Source organism: Chiloscyllium plagiosum, unplaced genomic scaffold (assembly GCF_037043375.1).
Source record: "Chiloscyllium plagiosum isolate Xiang-an unplaced genomic scaffold, Cpla_swu_hap1 HiC_scaffold_23, whole genome shotgun sequence".
In the NCBI taxonomy this organism is placed as follows: Eukaryota; Metazoa; Chordata; class Chondrichthyes; order Orectolobiformes; family Hemiscylliidae; genus Chiloscyllium; species Chiloscyllium plagiosum.
The window spans coordinates 42,237,382-42,257,278 of NW_028270161.1; the positions used below are offsets into that span (position 1 = coordinate 42,237,382).

The 19,897-nt window shown below is 38.5% G+C and overlaps 1 protein-coding gene across 3 annotated transcripts in view; it reads right to left on the reverse strand.

The window, feature by feature from the left end:
- Window positions 1–246: 246 nt before the first annotated feature.
- Window positions 247–19,897, reverse strand: part of LOC122561661 (laminin subunit beta-4) — a 180,842-nt gene continuing 161,191 nt past the window's right edge. For all 3 annotated transcript variants that reach the window (XM_087999570.1, XM_087999569.1, XM_043713613.2), the window contains exons 29-35: window positions 17,701–17,904; window positions 17,116–17,260; window positions 16,142–16,349; window positions 12,534–12,672; window positions 7,215–7,391; window positions 5,490–5,640; window positions 247–810 (exon numbers count right to left, since the gene is read on the reverse strand). In XM_087999570.1, the coding sequence (XP_087855696.1) occupies window positions 671–810; window positions 5,490–5,640; window positions 7,215–7,391; window positions 12,534–12,672; window positions 16,142–16,349; window positions 17,116–17,260; window positions 17,701–17,904 (1,164 nt within the window). In that variant the 3' untranslated portion in view covers window positions 247–670. The remainder of the gene's footprint in view (window positions 811–5,489; window positions 5,641–7,214; window positions 7,392–12,533; window positions 12,673–16,141; window positions 16,350–17,115; window positions 17,261–17,700; window positions 17,905–19,897) is intronic.

Here is a 19,897-nt window from a genome sequence, read left to right on the forward strand (position 1 = left end):
TTGCTGGGTCAAAATCCTGGAATTCCCTTCCTACTAGTATTGTGGATCAACCTACAACACATAGATTACAGCCGTTCAAGAAAGCAACTCACTGCCACCTTCTCAAGGGCAAACATGGATAGGCAATTAATGCTGGACAGTCAATGATGCCCATGTCCCACGAATGAATTTTAAAATTTGCAAAGATTGTTAACAAGTAATCTTAAGGAAAGAGAGCAAAGTGTAAAGTCATTTTGTCAGGAAATTATGTCAGTTTATGGACATCACAATTGATTAGGAGTCCAATGCATTGAGGATACGTTCCTTCTTGTGCCTTTGTAAATGGTTTATTAGCAACCAGATGGAATGTTAACTGTTTGCACGGTGCTCAAAATTGTTGTTTTTATTGCAACCTGTAACTGTACACCTCCAAATAATCAACATGCTGAATGAATACTCAAGGAGACAACATCTGTAAGTTCAGTTTGTATAAATATTAGTGCTATATTGCTCCAGTGATTGGACTGTGAAAAGCAAAACATTCAAAAAATCTACAAGATATCACATTTCCACATCAATATTAGGATTTTGAAAAAGAATTATACACTTTACATTATGTAAGATTTAAAATCTTTTAATTTTAAAAGTTATAAGGATAAGTGATAATATTAAGGGACAAGATTGAAATTTTCTATGGAAAACAGTCAACATAGTGAGAGACCTTGCTGTCAATAAATGCTTTAATGCTGGTCACATTTTGTTCAAGGTCAGACAAGTAATCTTCTTTCTCTTTTATTTTCTGATATCCATCTTGTAACTTCTTCTCCAAGGCTGTAAGTGCAGAGAACTAGATCATTTAGTATTGCAAGGTAGATCACTAGTTACAATGTATTGTTCTCGCGATTAGATTATCAGTCAACAGTTTTTATTTGGCCCCAATTGCTGCTGACATTAGTGATGCATTTCCTGTGTCACACCCTGATTGGAGATGGTTCAATCTTCAGAGATATTCATATGGTGCCTGTAGCATTATATGAGGCTATCCCAAGTCTTTGGAAATCCAAGCATTCAATTTTGTTTGCTATTCTTCTTCTTTTGGAAAATTAATAATGTTTAATAAACTTTTAAGTAAAGCTTCAATCATCTCTGCAATATAGATTTGCATTATACTGTTGAAAATTACCAACATCTTTTCAAACAGCAGCTTGGACACACCCTGAAGAAAAAGTGAATATTTTTGCAACTTTCACCAGTGAAGATTGAAAAACGGGGCTCACAGAAATGAGCACCTCTGCAGCCATTAAGATACATCCCTAAGGCAATCTCCCACATTCAACTTTAATTCTCCACTGCTGTTTAAGCTCCATTCATGACCTAGGAATCCTTGCTCTTAGGTAAGTAGCTGTTTTAACACATGTTCTACCTTCTAAACATAATGACCCAGTCAAACTGGGGAGAAAATAATTTTGGTATGCTTTTCAAAGTTTGTTTGTTTTGGTCCAAGCTTTATGTGTGACAGATAACTTCTAGTCATAGTGAACTATTGGGATCAATCAAATGTACATGGATACTGCTGCCCATTATTGCTAGTTTGATCGTCTTTAACATGGTGAGAGAATGATTTGTTTAGAAAGAAATCTTGTGGGTGTGGGCTGCGCTGGCAATGCCAATGTTTTTAGATTAGATTACTTACAGTGTGGAAACAGGCCCTTCAGCCCAACAAGTCCACACCGACCCACCGAAGCGCAACCCACCCATACCCCTACATTTACCCCTTACCTAACACTACGGGCAATTTAGCATGGCCAATTCACCTAACCTGCACATCTTTGGACTGTGGGAGGAAACCGGAGCACCCGGAGGAAACCCACGCAGACATGGGGAGAACGTGCAAACTCCACACAGTCAGTCGCCTGAGGCGGGAATTGAACCCGGGTCTCTGGGCGCTGAGAGGCAGCAGTGCTAACCACTGTGCCACCGTGCCACTCCTAGGTGCATGAGCAGGAGATTGATTAAAATCCTAATTTTACATACAGGTCATTCTGCTATAATGCGTGTTTCATCAGTGTGAATTGGCTATAACGCGATTGATGAATTGTAGATGTTGTTTGGATAAGGCGAACTTTCTAGCGATTTTCTATTAGCGATCTTCTACAGCGATATTCCATAGTGGGATTTCCTATAGCACAAAGCTGCAGAGGAACACAACTGTCAATTATAGCAGAAGGATCTGTATTATGTTGTCATGTGAACTCTCAGTAAAGATTAGTTAAACATTTCCACACATTACACTATTGTTTTGAAAAACCATTAAGAATGATAAGTTTAATTTTTCTGACATTTAGTATTAACTAAAAATTAAAAATAGATGTGAAGGCAAACAGTGAGAATGAGACAAAGAGTCTACAGAGGGATATGGACAGGTTAAGCGAGTGGGCAAAAAACTTGGCAAATGGAATATGGAGGAGTGGAATATTATTTAAAAGGAGAAAGACTGTGGAAAGCTGCAACACATGGATTTAGGAGTCCTTGTTCATGACTGACAAAATTCTAGAATCCACTTTCAGTGGGTAATAGGGAAGGCAAATGGAATGTTGCCCTTTATTTCAAAATGAGTGGAATATTAAAATAGGGAAGTCGTGCTGAAACTATACAAGGCACTGATCAGATCATATGTAAAATACTGTTAACAGTTTTGGCCCTTATCTAAGGAAAGATACTCTCGAAATGGAGGTGGTTCAGAGATGGTTCGCTAGATTGGGAGGGATTGTCATATGTGGAGTGGTTGAATAGATTGGGTCTGTACTCACTGGAGTTTAGAAAAATGAGAGGACACCTTATTAAAACATATACGATTTTTAAGGGGCTTGGCAGGGCAGATGTGGAGAGTTCCAACTGAGAGAAAGTCTAGGACTAGAGGTCATAATCTCAGAGTAAGAGGTTATTCATTTAAGACATGAATGAAGATGCATTTATTTTCATAGAGGGTAGTGAATCTGGATGTCTTTACCGCAGAGAGCTGTAGAGACTGGATCATTAGAATATTCAAAGCTGAAAAAGACAAATTCTTAATCAATACAGGAATCGGGGGTAATGGGGAAAAGGCAAGAAAATGGCATTGAAGATTATCAGATGATCTCATTGAATGGTGGAGCTGAATGGTCTATGTCTTGTCTTACTGTTTAAAACATGTAAATTCTGTCTTATTCCGCTCTTAGACTGGGATATTCCCCAAAATCCTTAGCCAGCAACTTCCAAATGCACATCCACTTCTAATTGGAAGGACAAGGGCAGCAGATATGTGAGAACACCATTACCTGCAAGTTCCCCTCCAACCCATTCACCATCCTGACTTGGAAATCTATTATTGTTCCTTCACTGTCACGAGATCAAATTCCTAAAGATCTCTCCTCAATGGCATTGTGGGTCAACTCACAGCTTTGTGGACTGCAATGGTTCAACAGGTAACTCACCACCACCTTCTCAAGGGCAATTAGGAATGGGCAATAAATGCTGGCCCAGCCAGTAACACCCATGTCCCACGAGTTAATAAAAAAAACTCCATGATGGCAGCTGTAACTACAGAGGAACCTCAATTATCCGAATGCCTCGGGCGGAGAGTACTTTTTTCAGATAATTGAATGCCGGTAAACACAGTTTAGCGATCTTGTCTGGATAATCGGTTTACACTGCTGGTGTCTTATTTAAACCCAGCTGCACACTATGTCAGAGTCAAGAATGGCCCTCACACTCAGCCAATAAGGAGGACATAGCCACTTCAAAGAAAGCAAGCTGGAGATCTTCATGGATGATATGGGTGGAGGTGGGGGAGACAACCTCACATTGGCACGCCACTGGAACATGCCAGCCTGGATCCAAATCTCTACACAGTTCAGGGCTGTGCCTCAGGTGAAGTGGGATGCATGGCATTCAGGAAGAAAGTCAGTGATCTTCTATGCTCCAGAATGGTAAGAGCCCATAATCTTTTCACTATTATCATACACTCACAGGGTCACTAACTCTGCCACTGCACTTGCCTCTCATTAAGGCTCAGGAACTGCAGCTCTCACTGTTGCACACAAGATACGTACTCAACACCTCTCACCCACCTCAGCCCATGTAACTAGTCACCCATGCCTTCCTCTGCAATCCTACTCACTCACTGCGGATTGCAGTGGGTTTCTTTGATTAGGAAGGGAAACTGACATAATCAGGCTGGTGAGCCTGATGTCAGTGGTGGGGAAGCTGTTGGGAGAAAGTACTGAGAGATAGAATTTATTCAGATTTGGAAATGAATTGACTTGTTAGTGATAGGCAGCATGGGTTTGTGCAAGGAAGGTCATGTCTGACCAATTTGATAGAGTGTTTTGAGGACGTGAAAAGAATGATTGATGAGGGACGGAATGTTGTCTATATGGACTTTAGTAAAGCTTTTGACCAGATACTGCATGGCAGGCTGGTACAGAAGGTACAGTCTCATGGAATCCGTGGTGAGCTGGCTAGATGGATACATAACTGGCTTGGTCATAGAAGATAGAGAATAATGGTGGTAAGGTGCTTATCAGAATGGAGATCAGTAACTAGCAATGTTCTGCAGGGATGTTACTTATAATATATATAATTGATCTGCAGGAAAATATAGGTAGTCTGATTAGTAAGTTTGCAGATGATAACAAAATTGGCAAAGTTGCAGATAGTGAGGAGGATTGTCAAAAGATACAGTGGGATATAGACAGATTGCAGATCTGGGCAGGGAAATATCAGATGGAGTTTAATCCAAACAAATGCAAGGTGATGCATTTTGGAAGATCAAATTCAGGTATGAATTATACAACAAAATAGCAGAACCCTTCAGGGTATTGACATACAAAGGAATCTGGGCGTATAGGTCCACAGATCTCTGCCTGCCTTCATTGGCTGGGGCATCAAATATAAAAGTTGGCAAGTTATGTTAACAACTGTACAAAACTTTAGTTAGGCCACATCTGCAATATTGCGTGTTGTTCAGGTCACCACACTACAGAAGGATGTGGATGCTTTGGAGAGGATGCAGAGAAGGTTTACTAGGATGTAGCCTGGTCTGGAGGGTTTTGGTTGTGAGGAGAGGTTGCATAGACTCGGATTCTTTTCACTGGAAAGACAGAGGCTGAGGCTCAACCTGATAGAGGTCCACAAAATTATGAGGGCCATTGATAGGGTGGGTAGTCAGAGGCTTTTTCCCAAGGTGGAAAGGTCAATTACAAAAGGGCATAGGTTTAAGGTGAGAGGGGCACAGTTTATGAGAGATGTGCAGGTGGTGGATGTCTGGAATGCACTGACGTTGGAGATGGTGGAAACAAGCACGTTAGCAATGTTTAAAGTGTATCTTGATAGACACAAGAACATGAGGTGAACAGAGGGATAGAAACCACACTTGAAGAATAAGTTGCGGGTCTAAATAAGGAACAGGAATTAGTGCAGGCTTGGTGGGCCGAAGGGCCTTTCCTGTGCTGTGTTATATTATTGTATACCTGTAATTCTTTGTAGTTTTTCTTCCAGGTCTTTTGCTAAATCAGCAGCGTCTTGTTGCAGTTGTTCTGCTTTCTGTTTTCCATCAGGTGGAATCTTTTGAACATTGATGTTGCTTAATTTTACGTAAGTCTCGTTCATTTTTTGAAATTCCTTCAGTAATCAAAACATAAACAAGCCCTCAAATAAACCGGGTCATTTACAAGTAGCAGATTAAAAGTGAAAGACAGTTAAGTGAGAAAAATGGTTTAAGTATAAGACAATAGAACCTTAAACAGGCTCCACTGAGCTTAAATATGCTCATTACGAGAGCAATTTAAAACCAATTTCATTGTTCTGTTCTTAATTTATACTCTTCTACATATCTTTGTTTCAAATGTTTACGCCTTTCCCCCAAAGGTGGTCTATTTGACTTTGGTCTAACTATTACTTTGTAATAACTTATCATTATTGCTTTTTCCTCCATATGAGTTCAACTTTGGTTTCTTTTCTGATAATTATCATCACTCCTCATTGCTGGCATTGGCCAAATGCGCTATCCAGATGTGAAAAGATAATATGCTAACTTGCTGTATTTATTTTGAATCAACCTTTTCAGATGTGTTAATACACAGCTCTGCCAGAGTAGGACTGAACCCAGATCCTGGGAATAAGAGTCCTCAAGCTTGTTTTGCCCAGATTTGAACAGGGGACCTGAATGCATCAGATGAACAAGATAACCACAGGATACTGAAACACAATGTTAAATCAGAACTGTTACTTCTTCATCAAACAGAGTCACTGAAATAATGTCATACTGGTGCAATTCAAACCTACACCTCTAGACAAACTTAAACCTAGTATCCTTGACCATTCAGCCAAACTGCCTGCCATACTGGCATGCTGTACTATTGGGTTTTTTGTATTAAGATTTGCTAATTGTTGGACATGTTCCTTACACACAAGTTAATAAACATCATTAAATAAAAATATAGCTTCTACACATAATATGACTTAATATCACATATTGAAGGTCGTAGCTCCATTGTCTGGACGCCTCAGGCCTTTGATGGAGCAGAGAATTTGACAGATGACAGAAAACCCCAAGTGCAATACAGTACCACAGGCCATCCCCTCATCCAGCATGTCGCCTGAGTGCCTGCTCCCTCTGGCTAACTTAGCCTCAGCTCTGACATTCTCAAAGAGGACGTTGTGACAGTGCTGAAGGAAGACAACTTCAAAGATGCACTTCAGAATACCAGCACCTTCTGGTGGAATTCTGTGAGTGACAAGAAGGAGGGGATCTAACCAGGATACCAAGTTGTAAAATTGATTTATCTCCAGCAATAAACTTTGCTGATAACTAAGTTTTGAACCTCTGACAAGAATTTCAAAATTGTACTGCTGAGAATGAAACAGAGGGCCTTCTTAAACTGGCCATATTGTGGATGCTGGACCAACACAGGTGACAAACTACAGAGGTCATCACATTAGAGATTGCTAGATATGGGAAGTACAATCTGTGCTTTAAGTGAAAAGTAGGCCATTGATCCAAGTCACTTTTAATGCTCTACACATCATCCTCTGTTCCATTTCACCTAATCTTATCAATGTATCTAACTATTCACTTTTCCTTACATGTTTTTCTAGCTTATTCCTAAATGTGTCAATGCTAGGTGCTTCACCAGCTCCCTTTAGGACTCATTCATTGCATTATAACTTGTCAGAGATAACATTAAAATAATTACTTGCTCAGCTTCCTCTGCGTGAGCTTTTGCTCGGTTCGCTTTCTCCTTTGCCTTTTGTGCCATTATCTTGTTGTTATCCGTCTTGTTTTTCACTTCTTCAGCTTCATTTTGCAGCTTTGTTACATTGTTCATTAACTGCATTAGAGTCTCAAAAATTGACTCAGTTTTCTTTTTAATCTGTCATGAGGCGATTAATATATGAAAATATCAATATTATAAGTAGACAAAAATTGCAAATCAGTGATTTTTTATTGATCTAAGTTTTAATCTTGCAAGACCTTCAAATTAAAACCTCATTTAAAGAGGTGTATTACAACACTAGCCTGGTAACACAAGAAAAAGTAATATATGGAGAACTGAGAAGAGGAACAAAGTGATTTGAAATGCTAAGAAGGTGTATAACAAAATGTTGGCAGGTAAGATAAAAGTTAAATGAGAAAGATTTCTAAACGTAAAAAAGTAATAGAATGTTTTAAAATAGGGTGAAACGCATTATATATGGAAAAGTAAATCATTTGCAGAATGAAATAAGGACATATACTAAATGAGCATTTTGCTTCAATTTTCAAAGAAGAGTATTAAATAAGTGTGGAAACAAGTGTGTAAGAGAAGAAGATGCACTTTTGAGTAAGTTGACTATAGACAGGGGATATCATGGTGGGATTCAAGTTGGAAAGAACGTTGGGCTGGCTAGTATATATCATGGAGTTCTGGAAGAAATTAAAGAGAGAAGCAGTAATTGATCAGTTGATAGCTCTCTTGTGTCTGAGTTAGTAGTTTGTAGAGTTGTTTCTCGTTCTAAGGGTTGATTGCAAAAAACAAGAATGAGAATCCAATGCAGTACTGAGAGAAGGTTGGACTATTAGAGGAGCTTTTTTTGGAAGTGAAACTGAGACCCCATCTGTTCTTCCAGGTGAATGTAAACAATCTTAAGACAAAATTATGATCCCTAGACTTTGACCATTGTCTTAATTTAGTTGAAACAGAACATTCTTGGATGAGGGATGGTGTGAATTTTTTTGTGGTTTGTTGACTATATTGGTAAAGATTATAATTGATGGGCAGTATTTGATTAAGGGCTGATATCACATAAGTACAAAATAGGGAACAGTGAGGACTGGACTGCATCATGGAGGCAGTGAGGCCTGCAGATGCTGGATGCAGGAGTCAATAGATGTGAAGCTGGAAAAGCACAACATGTCAGACAGTATCCGAAGAGCAGGCAAATCAATGTTTAGGCTGAAACTCGTGGTCTGAAACATTGACTTTCCTGCTCCTTGGATGCTGTCTGACCTGCTGTGGCCTCCCAGCTTCACACCTATTGACTCTGGAATGCATCATGTTGCCAGAATCCAAGTTTTAATCTAAATTTGTTAAGTTTCTTGGAACCATTTGATTTTTTTGTTATTATGTCCCTTTGAAGGGCTGCTATGATTTAATTCACTTCATTAGATTTAGTTTGGACTAATTTATTTCAATTGGTCTCAAAGAGAATGTAAACAGCTCATATGGAACATTGAGATATTTAGATAGGAGGTAGAGATCTGTAAGTTGCCTCCTCTGAATAAACCTACCAAGAGATAGGGATTGTGACTTGGTCCAAGCTTTGCCACTTAGCTTAGATCCATTTAACCTGAACTTATACCAAACTCTGCTCAATGACACAGCTGTGTGGCTGGGGATCTATGTCAAGCCCAACTGAAAATCAGTTGTGAGCTTTCACAGCAAAACAGAAAGGAGAAGGCAGCCATTCTTGCTGTATGCAGACTCGGAGATTCTTCAAGGCTGTAAGTCTGAAAGTAGGTGCAACTGTTCCAGACAGAAGGAATGATTGCTTCCAAATCATGAAGTGGAATGCTAGTGAGGCCAGAACTCGGCTCATAGGAATAAAGCTTTTTTGTGGTGAGTTTGAGATGAACAAATCACCAGTAGGTGCTATGCTGCTGAAAACCCATTCAGACATGCTCAGAAGATTGAATGAAGATGACTTTGTTTAGAAGGACACAGAAAGATTCACACTGGCATGGCACCGAGAACGGAAGCTAGATACAGAGATTCCTTACACTGTGGAAGCAGGCCATTCAGGCCATATAGTCTACACTGACCCACTGTTAAATTACTGGTAGACATTTGCGACTTGTGATGTAGTTTTGTGCGATTTATATATATTTTAGCATAATCTATTTTTAGAGTTTGGGTTTTGTGGGGTGTGGGTTTTACATTTTGTGTGTAAAGGGATTTAATAATGATCTTGTCAGTATTTCTGGAGACTCTTAAACAAAAACTAGTATGCTAGAGATAATACATGGAGTGTTAATGAGAATTGTTTTGCATTGGGAAAATTTTATGAATGAACCGAGTAAATATTGAAGAACATTAGGCTGCTTTCAGTTGAAAAAGTCAGGATTTGTTTTTTGCCTAGGGGAAATACCCACAGCTTGGAAACATATTGGCTTCAATTTATACACATCCTGACTGGATGTGGATGTATGACACAGTTCTCCTGGAGCAAGGAGTTAGTTCAGATAAGTTAGAAATGGGTCCCTCACTAAAATGTTTTTAAAGTTTGAAGTTCCAGAACCTAAGTGTATGTTTAGAGTTCTAAAGGGGTTATTTGAAGTTTAGGTTCAGTTATGTGAATATTAAAGGGAAAGGTTATCAAACACTTAAGTCTAAGGATTGAAAGCAACAGTTAAGTCAAACCAATAGATCTCATGGAGAAGAGAACTCTCTGGTGTTTGAATATTGTAAAGGGATGTTATTGGGACAGATGGAATATTGTATTTTACTGTGTGTTTTAAAATTTTTAAACTGTGTTATATGTAAATAGCTTGGTTTATTCTATTCAATTTTATATTTTCTTCTATTTTATTGTTAAAGCCAAATATGCAGGATTGCGTGCTTATCATTCAGTGAGAGACCACTTTGATAAATTCGAAAAGAAAAACAAAATCAGATGTATCAAGCTGGATTTCAGTCTGAGATCTGACTTGTACAGTAACAGCGTCAGCTGGGATCATAACAAACTTTAAATTCAAGGCTACACATCTGCTGATAATGTGTATAACTATGACATGAGGGTTTTTGGTTGTGTTAATAGTTTTTCTACCAACAGTATTTTGTCAATATCAATTTAACTTTGTTAATGTAAAAATATTCAAAATATGAGATAATGATATGTGATTCCTTTGTTTTGCTCACTGGGAAATGTTATATTTTCTTAATTATAAATCTCTACAGGAATTAATACACTGATCTTTATCTGCAGTTCACACCACAAAAACAGGTTAGTGATCATTCTCACTTTGCTGTTTATAGGCATTTGTGTTCAATTTGGCTGCCACAATTCCCACATTACACCAGTGCCTGCAGTTTGCAAGTGTTTTGTTGACTGTAAGGTGTATTGGGATGTGTGGTGGTTTTGAAGGACATTATATAACTGCAAATCTTCCTTACTTCATTACCAATGTAACCTATATGCTCAAAATGTCTAAAGCCTAAGCAATGATATATATAAACAAAAATCAAAATCAAAAACTGAATTGTTGTGCGGCAATTGAAATAATTATATATAACCACACTATAAATGCATTGAAAAAGAATGTGTTATAATATTATTGCACTCAGTGACTTGAGAAATAATCCCTCAAAGGTCTATGTTAATCCACTCAGTTCTTTCAGAAACATGAAAAATTATTAACTACAGAACGCTGTTTAACTTCTTTACGGCCAAAGTGCTCCCTTGACAACCTTTCCCATTTCCTTTGCAGTTATTAAACAAGCAGTTATCTGCCACCAGAGAAAATGAATCTAATATATTGTTGCTATGACAGCATTGTGTAAAGCTAATGTAAAATGAGTCTTTCAAAAAGGGAAAGCAAATTAGAAACAAGACTGTATGGGCAGGACTTTTAGTTTTGGACCAGGAACTGACCTCAGGACCAAACTGGGAATTTGACCCTGTGATATATCAAGAGTAGGGACCCCATAGTGATTTTTGCCGAAATTGTCCAATTAGCACACACCCGTACAAACTAAGCCTTGCAGGCTGCTTCTCAAAGCTGAGAAATCAAGTCCAACGCTGATGGACAGAAGCCTGCTCTTACAGGTAGGGGACAAAAAGAAAGCTCACCCATTCGCTTAGCAAATTCGGCAGAACTGAAGCAAAAGCATATGGTCACAATTGCTAGACCATCTTTACAACCAGAAAAGCATCAGGTCCTCAGGGCATCCTCTCCTGCTGACCGTTGATTTTTCTGTGCCCTAATCTGCTCCCAAAAAGCTACCTCCAGACAGCTTTCATGCTCCAACTATTACTGAGGGCCAACAAGCTGACATTCATCCTCTGACAATTGGTGCTTGTGAGTGAGTAGCTGTTCTGTCCCTGCACCAGGTCTCTTCCAGGCTGGCTTGAAGGCAGGATGGTACCAATACACTGATGTGCAGTGCAAAGTTAGGTGCTTGTCTATGACCATTGTCATCAGGGAAAGAAAATTCTGCCCTATATTTTAATAGAAACAGGAATGTATAAAAAAAGTGATTCAGTTTATGCTCCTTTCTAAGAGGTTTACAGATTTTTATCGGAATCTTAATCAAGTGGCATGTGCTAACATCTGTCATCATCCTTCCAAACGATAAATTTTGATTGAAAATTGCTGCAGCGTTTAATATTAAGCAATGGGATCAAGGCATGTTAATGCCTACCTGACATTTAGTTTTGTCTCTGGGATGAGTGTCAATGCCAAACTCAACATTTATTTCCCTTCTCTAATTGCCTTTGAACTCAATGCTTCTTATACCATTTCAGAGCATAGTGTGTTGATCTGGAGCTCATACAGAGTAGAAAATGTGTTGCTGGAACAGCGCAGCAGGTCAGGCAGATCCAGGGAACAGGAGAATCGACGTTTCGGGCATAAGCCCTTCTTCAGGAAGGCTTATACCCGAAATGTCGATTCTCCTGTTCCCTGGATGCTGCCTGACCTGCTGCGCTGTTCCAGCAACACATTTTCAGCTCTGATCTCCAGCATCTGCAGACCTCACTTTCTCCCCGCTCATACAGAGTAGACCAGGTAAGAATACCAGATTTCTTTCCCGATAGGATATTACTAAACCAAATTCAGTAATGGTTTTGTGGTCAGATATTATTAACTGAACTTAAATTCTATCATCTGCCATGAACCTTTGTATTAGCACTGGTACATTAGCCTGTGCCTTTGGAATACTAGTCCAATAACATATATGATGATAAGGAAATCAAACATCATTTTAAAATCTATACTTTTGTTATTTATTAATTGAATTGAAGTCCATCCTCCTTACCTGTGAAATTGCAGTATCGGAATTATTTAGATTAACACGGATTCCTATTATTGCATCTGTGACATTTATTTGCGCTTCTTTAATTTTGTCCAGATCCTCCTGCAGTTCCTCTGGATTTGGGATCTCTTCAGTCACTTTCCTAAGTACACAAACTTGATTGAGTTTTTTGAAGAAGTAACAAAGAGGATTGATGAGGGCAGAGTGGTAGATGTGATCTATATGGACTTCAGTCAGGCATTTGAAAAGGTCCCCCATGGGAATTTGGTTAGCAAGGTTAGATGTCATGGAATACAGGGAGAACTAGCCATTTGGATACAGAACTGGCTCAAAGGTAGAAGACAGAAGGTGGTGGTGGAGGATTGTTTTTCAGGCTGGAAGCCTGTGAACAGTGGAGTACCACAAGGATCGGTGCTGGGTCCATTACTTTTCATCATTTATATAAATGATGTGGATGTGAGCATAAGAGATACAGTTAGTAAGTTTGCAGATGACATCAAAATCGGAGGTGTAGTGGACAGCGAAGAAGGTTACCACAGATTACAATGGGATTTTGATCAGATGGGCCAATGGGCTGAGAAGTGGTAGATGGAGTTTAATTTAGATAAATGTGAGGTCTGCATTTTGGGAAGGCAAATCTTAGCAGGACTTATATACTTAATGGTAAGGTCCTAGGGAGTGTTGCTGAACAAACAGACCTTAGAGTGCAGGTTCATAGCTCCCTGAAAGTGGTTTTGCAGGTAGATAGGATAGTGAAAAAGGCATTTGTTATGCTTTCCTTTATTGGTTAGAGTATTGAGTACAGGAGTTGGGAGGTCATGTTGTGGCTCTACAGGACATTGGTTTAGGCCACTGTTGGAATATTTCATGCATTTCTGCTCTCCTTCCTATCGAAAAGATGTAAATCTTTTCTGAAGATTTACAAGGATGTTGCCAGGGTTGGAGGATTTCAGCTAATAGGGAGAGGTTGAATAGGCTAGAGCTGTTTTCCCTGGAGCGGAGGCAGAGGGGGGTGACCCTGCAGAGGTTTATAAAATCATGAAGGTGTGGATAGGGTAAATAGACAAGGTCTTTTTCTTGGGGTGGGGGAGTGCAGAACTTGAGGGCATAGTTTAGAGTGAAAAGGGAAAGACATAAAAGAGACCTAAGGGGCAACTTTTCACGCAGAGGGTGGTATGTATATGGAATGAGCTGCCAGAGGAAGTGGTGGGGGCTAGTACAATTGCAACATGTAAAAGGCATCTGGTTGAGTATATGAAGAGGAAGGGTTTGGAGGGATATGGGCCATGCGCTGGCAGGTGGGACTAGATTGGGTTGGGATATCTGGTTGACATGGACAAGTTGGACCGAAGGGTCTGTTTCCATGCTGTACATCTCTATGACTCTATGACTCTAATTCACATATCAAATTGACCACAATATTGATGTATGATTGAAAGCTGATGAATGATGACCCTTTAATATGCAAGTAAATTCATATCTGATAACTAATGTTAAAACCATGTTGTGCAGAATCTTGTTTATTGGTGGAATCATGCTAGTGACTGCTCAGGGAACAAGAGGCTAAGACAGTTGCATATATTTGTTAAATTGAATCATTATGAGATCAATGTAAAGAAACCATATTAATTGGGTAGTGTGCCTTTAGGACACTGTTATATTTATGATGTTTATAAGATTATTATATTTTTGTATTGTATCTATTGGTCTACTGGATTAGTACATTTTGTGATTGAACAGAGGGGTATGTGACCTGTCTTACAGTCAGTCAGACAGTAAGTCTGAGTAGTTTGATGGTAGGAGGTCAAAGGAGGGATCCAGTTGTTTCACTGAGAGGAAGATGCAAGGGATTTATACTTTGTGACAATGACAGATGTTTAGGAGTCTACAATGGACTGTGTGCCTCCTAAAGTTGCAGAGAAGTGTTAAAGGTATTGAGTTATAAACAGCAGTGCTATAAGCTCTCGATTTGTTTCTATGATGAAAGGGAGTTGGGAGCAATGATAATTAATTTGCATTCTTATAAATACAAAGCCACTGTGTTTTCTTTTGCAGTGGGGAACAGGAAGGAGGAAGTCATTGTTGAGTTCAGTTTACAGCCTTCCTTATAAATCCATGGCTATCACAGACAAACAAGAGTTTTTTCAAGTGTCGTTTGCAACCTTCTGAGAGACAGACAGAGCAGAACATCGAAGCAGCCAGACCTACATCTGAGGCAGAGACAAAACAACTCTTGTTCACCATTCAGAGCATGGATAGGCATTTGCGCTCAGATAAAGGACAAGTTCATGAGGATTTAGAGAAAACTGGAACATCTACTTAGCTAAAGGAAGGAAACTTTAATATAATTTTCATGGCAAACGTCAGTTCTAGGACTGTAGGTTGCCCAACTCGGAAAATAAGAAGCAATCAGCTGACATATTGAGGCTGGGGACAACTAGGAATTATTTATTAAAGGAACTGGGGAGTGTGAAGTATGTGAATTTAAAATAAACTGTTTATTTCTGTAGTTTCAAGTGTAAGTTGCTAACTGCATGAAAACAATGTTTAGTCAATAGTAATTCTTTTGTCATTTGTTTCACAAAAATTTTAAATCTTAAAATCTTGACAGTATTCTTTCAGCTAATATGTGAAAGTTCAAATCTCTTTTAAAAAGATATCTGTTTCTCCATAACAACTTACTTGAACATTTGTGAGCTGCTCATTTCAATTTTCATCGAATTTGCTCAATTTACATGGTGTGACTGAGTCCTTGTCACACATTTGGCTTGTAGTTGGGAATTTCTCAGGTGGGGCTTTGAAATCACATGTAAACAGCCTTAAAGGACTAATTCTAGGTGAATTCTGGGTCTCTAATTCTACTCCTTTATCTTATTGTCTTAAGGCCTATTCCTTAGAGCTATCTTATATTGCAAATTATTTAACTTGTTGTTGACATCTTTGAGCAATACTGGCTCTTTGAAGACGTAACAGTTTTCCATGAATGACTCATCTATCTAAATGAGTAACAGGAAAACAAAATACCATTTGAAAAGTCATATTTTCTGTTTTCTGTGCACCACATTCACAAAGAATTTTGCATAAAAACTTGGTAGTTGTCTTGTTGGTCTTCGAGTATGATTTTTGCTTTGGTGTATGTCGTATGTGGGAGATGCTGAGTTCAAATCCCAGACAGGCCCTCATGTAATTTCTCTCGCTTTCTGATTCACGGGTGAAGATTTTTATCTGTAGAATTCTTTACTGCAAAGGGCTCGCGAGGCTGGGTCAATAAGTATTTTCAAGGCTGAGATAGATTTTAAGCAGTAGGACAATGAGGAGTTATGTGGAAAAGTCAGGAGAGTGGGGTTGAGAATGTTTAAATCAGCCATGATCACATTGAAGGGTGGAGCAGAGGATGGGCTGAATGAGATAACAAGGGAAACATACAGCTCCTTTCCTCCCGATTCTTCTCTAGCTAAGGCTGGGATATCACTGTTTCAACAACTATGGGAATATGTACACAGTTTGGAGCAGAGGAATATTCTAAATAAAAAGTGAAGTGGCTATAAACTGTCAGTTGATGAATGCAGAATAACAACTAAACAAATGAGTTTAAAAAAAACTCTACATACACTGTTTTCATTGCACGTATCAAAAGTGTCTTTGCTTCTTCAGACCACCGGTTCATTCTTTCCAATTCTTTCTCAAGGTCTTTAATTTCAGAAATAATGTTCTGAATTTGTTTGCTTTTGTTCACCAGTTCTTCCCGACTGATGGGTAACTTGATGGAAAGAACATGATTTGCAATTTTTTCAAGATCTTCAGGAGAAACACCGTCAGCTTGAATAGGAAGAGGAAGTGTAAAAATACAAGTTGCTTTGCAAAAGAAATATGGAGGACACATTTCTTAAACAATTTGAAGCAGAATTATGACTTTAAACTGCACTGTCACTATTTGTAGTCAATGGCCACTTTGGCAGAGGGTCCACTTTGGTGTAATTCACACAAGCTTTTATTTTCTGCAGTGAATAAAGCTGGGCTGATATACCATGATATAATGACTGAAATACCAATTATGACAGAGCAGACTTGCCAATTACTAGACAAAGCAATTTTGCAAACTCACAAAATGTATCCTCAAGAGCATGGTGTAACATGTTCCACGCTTCCATTGAATACATTGAAACATAGATGAATAAAGTACCAATTAGCCCATAAACCCTTTCCTTTCAATTTTTTACAAATTACAGAGCCTACTTGCTCCACTTAATCTGCAGAACAAGTCAAACATTCCTCAGCCAAATGAAGAGGTGTACCATTTACTCATTGCAGAAAATTTGTCTTCCTTAGTTTGACATTTTTAATGCTGCAGCTGGAACCAAATTCTTCTCTATAACATTTGATTATCTCTGCAATTATTCTTTTCTACTCATCAATTTCAGCTTGTTGGTTCTCCTTGTCATCCTTTCTCCTGTCATTTTCTCTTATCTCCCTCCTTTGACTACTGGGTACAGTTCCACAGGTATTCCCTGCTTGTGATAACAATTGAGTTTTTATTGTCAAGAAAAGGCAAAGACTGCAACAAGGAAGAAAAAGGATGAAGTACCTGAGAGAAACTCTTTCACTTTATCAATGATGGCTTTGGTTTCTTGCTTTTCCTTTTCAAGTTCATCTTTAGACGTAGCTACCTTATCAGATAATTTATTTGCCTTATCCTTAGTTTCCTGTGTCATGTTTCTGAGAGAGTCAATCTAGAGAAAACGAAAGGCTCATTATGAGTACAAACATTTAAAGTCTTTATGCTTACAGAAATGGAAACTATTTATTTTTAAATTAATTCATGGGATGCTGGCATTGCTGGCTTGGCCAGCATTTATAACTAGAGTATCAGCCATGTTGCTGCATCTTATGAGTCACACTTATATCAGGATGGTACATTTGCTTTCCTAAAGGACATGAGTGAACCAGATGGGTTTTTAATAGCAGTCAAATATTGCATTCCATGGTTAACATTAGACTGGCCAGATTTATACTGAACTTAAATTTTAACATGATGGGATTTGAACTCAGAACTGCAGAATTTTAGTCTGCAGTTGTGAACTACTAATGCAGTGACATAACCACTACACCATCACCTCCCCTTGAATGTCAGGCAGTTCTTTATAAAAACCTGAAATTTTAAAGCATTTACCGTGCTTATTGCATTCTGCAATTTTTCTAAGAGATCATTCATCTGGTTTATTGTTTCATTATTTCGTGTGTATGCAGAATTTGCCAGGGTCAGAATTCCAGTACAGTTTGAGGCATTGCATCTTTGATTTCCAAACCTGTCATGGCATAGAGCTTCATCACATTGACTTTCATTACAAGATATATTCCCTTGTCCTCCACAAATCTACAAAATTAATGAGAGAAAGTTTAAAACATGGTGTATCATATGGTAAATGAAAATGGAAATGAAGTTGGTGTCTTGAAACATAGTGTCACAAATATTCATTCTTGTTATTTCTGAGAAGGTGTCATAACATATGGATTATGTCCAATAAGGTAGAATCTCAAAATGTCATCAATACTATCACAGTCAATCCTCTCCACTTCTACAGAAAATGTCTACACTTTTTTTTGTGCAGTCTAAAAGTAGTATTTAAAACTCTTTTCTCAATCTGTATTTTACACATTATCTTGAAATAGTGCAGGCTTGATCACTCTGAACATTAAGAGTTAGAGAAAAACAAGAATGATAAGGCTAATGTGTCTTGTATGCATTATTTTGGCACCTGGAAAAGGAGTCACGAAGCATAAGATAAACAACAAACACATTGGTGCATTGACAACTACTCAAAATTGGATAATAGTGTAATTTTAAAAAGAATTACCTTTCCATGTTACTTCAGCAGTGATAATATTTGATATTATCAAATTCACAATTTATCACTGCAAAGAAAGGGTTTCTGCTATTTTGAGCATATCGACTACCTTGCCAAAATTGCTGAATCCAGGTTATCTTTGAATATTGCCCTATTAATACTTAAACTGGGATAATTAGATTTTTAGATTACATTACAGTGTGGAAACAGGCCCTTCGGCCCAACAAGTCCACACCGACCCGCCGAAGCGCAACCCACCCATACCCCTACATTTACCCCTTACCTAACACTACGGGCAATTTAGCACGGCCAATTCACCTGACCTGCACATCTTTGGATTGTGGGAGGAAACCGGAGCACCCGGAGGAAACCCACGCAGACACGGGGAGAACGTGCAAACTCCACACAGTCAGTCGCCTGAGGCGGGAATTGAACCCGGGTCTCCGGCGCTGTGAGGCAGCAGTGCTAACCACTGTGCCACCGTGCCGCCCACAAATGTTTATGGATCAGGTTGCTAAAGTTAAGGAAAAGAGACATTGAAGGACTGAAGGGCAGAGAAGAGAGACAAGGTTAATTCCTTGTTAAAAAAAGGCCTGATTTATGAGAAAAGTGTTGGAGAAATAAAAGGACGTCAAATTAGAAATTGTTGTAGAGGTATGTAAGATTAAAGTGAATGGCAAAACTCCAGTAAGAATAATGCAAAAAAAAAAGGGAATGATAAACAGGGACACCACTCAGTAGTTTGAGATAATTTCAAAACCGATATGAGGAAATTCCTCTTTGCAAGTACCAAGCAACATTTCCAAATAGAGCTCAGTCCTAAAAAGAAACAAGGATTGGATATGTTCACAGATGCTCTGCAATGTTCTCAGAGAGAGTGCAAAAGTAGAATATATGTTTCAAGGCACCATTCACAAAACTGTACCATAGTCATGAGAAAATATGCACTGTCAATTCTTTTTTCATTGTCTGATTTTAATACCTGGAAAGTTCATGGACCTAAATGATTGCCAAAGGAGTAAAACTAAGTTAAAATGGCTGCAGTGATCACTAGATCATAGTTTGAGCTAACCTTTATGAAATCAATGTGAAAGAAACAAAAGCCAGTTTGAAACAAAATTAACATTTTTTTAATCAAAAGCTGCAAAAAATAACTAACTGAAACAAGTGTGAAGAAACAAAAACAGCAATTGCTGGAAACAACTCAGCAGGTCTGGCGGCATCTGTGGAGAGAAAGCAGAGTTAATGTAATGTTTTGGGTCTAGTGATCATTATTCAGAACAAGTGTGTAGAAACCCACATCTTCAATTTTAGAACATAGAACATAGAATAGTAGAGCACAGTACATACCCTTTAGCCCTCGATGTTGTGCTAAGCTTTTAATCTATTCTAAGTTTAAATTGACCCACACACCCTTCATTTTACTATCATCCATGTGTGTATCCAAAATTATCTGTATTCAAATGAGTTGTGGCAGAACTCATTTGAGTACAGATAGAACTCATAGTCAGAAATCATTTT